Genomic DNA, 1,161 nt, shown 5'->3' with positions numbered 1-1,161 from the left:
CTCTCTCTCTCTCTCTCTCTCTCTCTCTCTCTCTCTCTCTCTCTCTCTCTCCTTTTCACGTCTGTTTTCTTTCACTCTTTCCCATCCCCCCTCCCACTTTCCCTCCCTCTATTTATCTCCCCATCCCCCTCGCACACAAACAAACAAACACACTGACAAACATACGTACTGGGCATCCGTTGTCCCGGCGTGTCCGGTATCCCGGCCAAGGACACTAAGCTCTCCTGCCTCTCCAGAGCTCCCCCACCCGCGCTGCCTGTAGAGTTGCGTACGCCCCGTCGCTTCTTCAGTAGACTTGCCTTGCGTGCCATCCTGGTGGAAAGAAAGGAAGGGTTTGAGTTTGTTCGTTTTAGCACAGTGGAACTCGTATTCAACGAAGTCGTCTGGCCTGACCTTCAGTTTCGTTGAATCCGAGTGTTCGTTAAAATAGGAAACATGAGTATTTTTGTGTAGACAACTACAGGCACCGTGCATGTATAATGTATTCGACCTCCTCAATCAAAAGTAGTTTGGTTTCAAATGAAAGGCTTTTCGTTTCTTTGATGCCATGCCGGAGAAATTCTGGAAAATTCTAGGATAATACACAGAACTCTACCAAGCACACGCTGTGCAAAAAGGCCCGATTAGTTCAAACGCGAGCCTGTGTCATCTATCATATGTGACGTATTGTTTTAGTTTTAGTTTAGTTTTAGTAGAGGTTTTACAGCGCTCGAAGCTGCACAAGATCATATGAGCGCCAGGAGATTAGAGGTGTTACAAGAGAGTAACATTACTAAAACAAATATAAAAAAGAAGAAGGGGAAGTAAGGACGATAAGTGTTTGATAGAAAAGAAGAACCAGACCACACCCGAGCACCCGCCAACCACTCACTGACGCATTGTTTGCTAAACAAGTTGCATTGCTGTGTATAGCCTAACATACGGCATTTAATTCCACAGTCCAGCGCGCAATTCATTACGTAAATCTATGTCAAGACGAGCTTGTCATTGTTATATTGATCAGTAGCCGGGGAAATACAACTGTGAGTACTGACAACTGACGTTCCAACACCCATACCGCTTGTGCCTCCTGCCCCAGTCACACGTGTGCTGGCCGCCCATCCGACTCCAACACACGCTAAGATAAGTGTGTGTGTGTGTGTGTGTGTGTGTGTGTGTGTG

At 46.6% G+C, this 1,161-nt stretch overlaps 1 protein-coding gene across 1 annotated transcript in view; it reads right to left on the bottom strand.

Moving 5' to 3' along the window:
- Positions 1–318, bottom strand: part of LOC106011042 (potassium voltage-gated channel subfamily KQT member 1) — a gene marked incomplete at its 5' end in the record, with an annotated part of 21,016 nt that extends 20,698 nt beyond the window's left edge. Inside the window, 1 exon segment of the mRNA XM_013079236.2 lies at positions 170–318. Within this exon segment, the coding sequence (XP_012934690.1) occupies positions 170–318 (149 nt within the window).
- Between the last annotated feature and the right edge of the window lie 843 nt (positions 319–1,161).

Source organism: Aplysia californica, unplaced genomic scaffold (genome assembly GCF_000002075.1).
Source record: "Aplysia californica isolate F4 #8 unplaced genomic scaffold, AplCal3.0 scaffold00045, whole genome shotgun sequence".
Taxonomy (NCBI): Eukaryota; Metazoa; Mollusca; class Gastropoda; order Aplysiida; family Aplysiidae; genus Aplysia; species Aplysia californica.
Note: the sequence above shows the minus strand (reverse complement) of the source record. Positions and strands in the feature narration are given on the sequence as shown.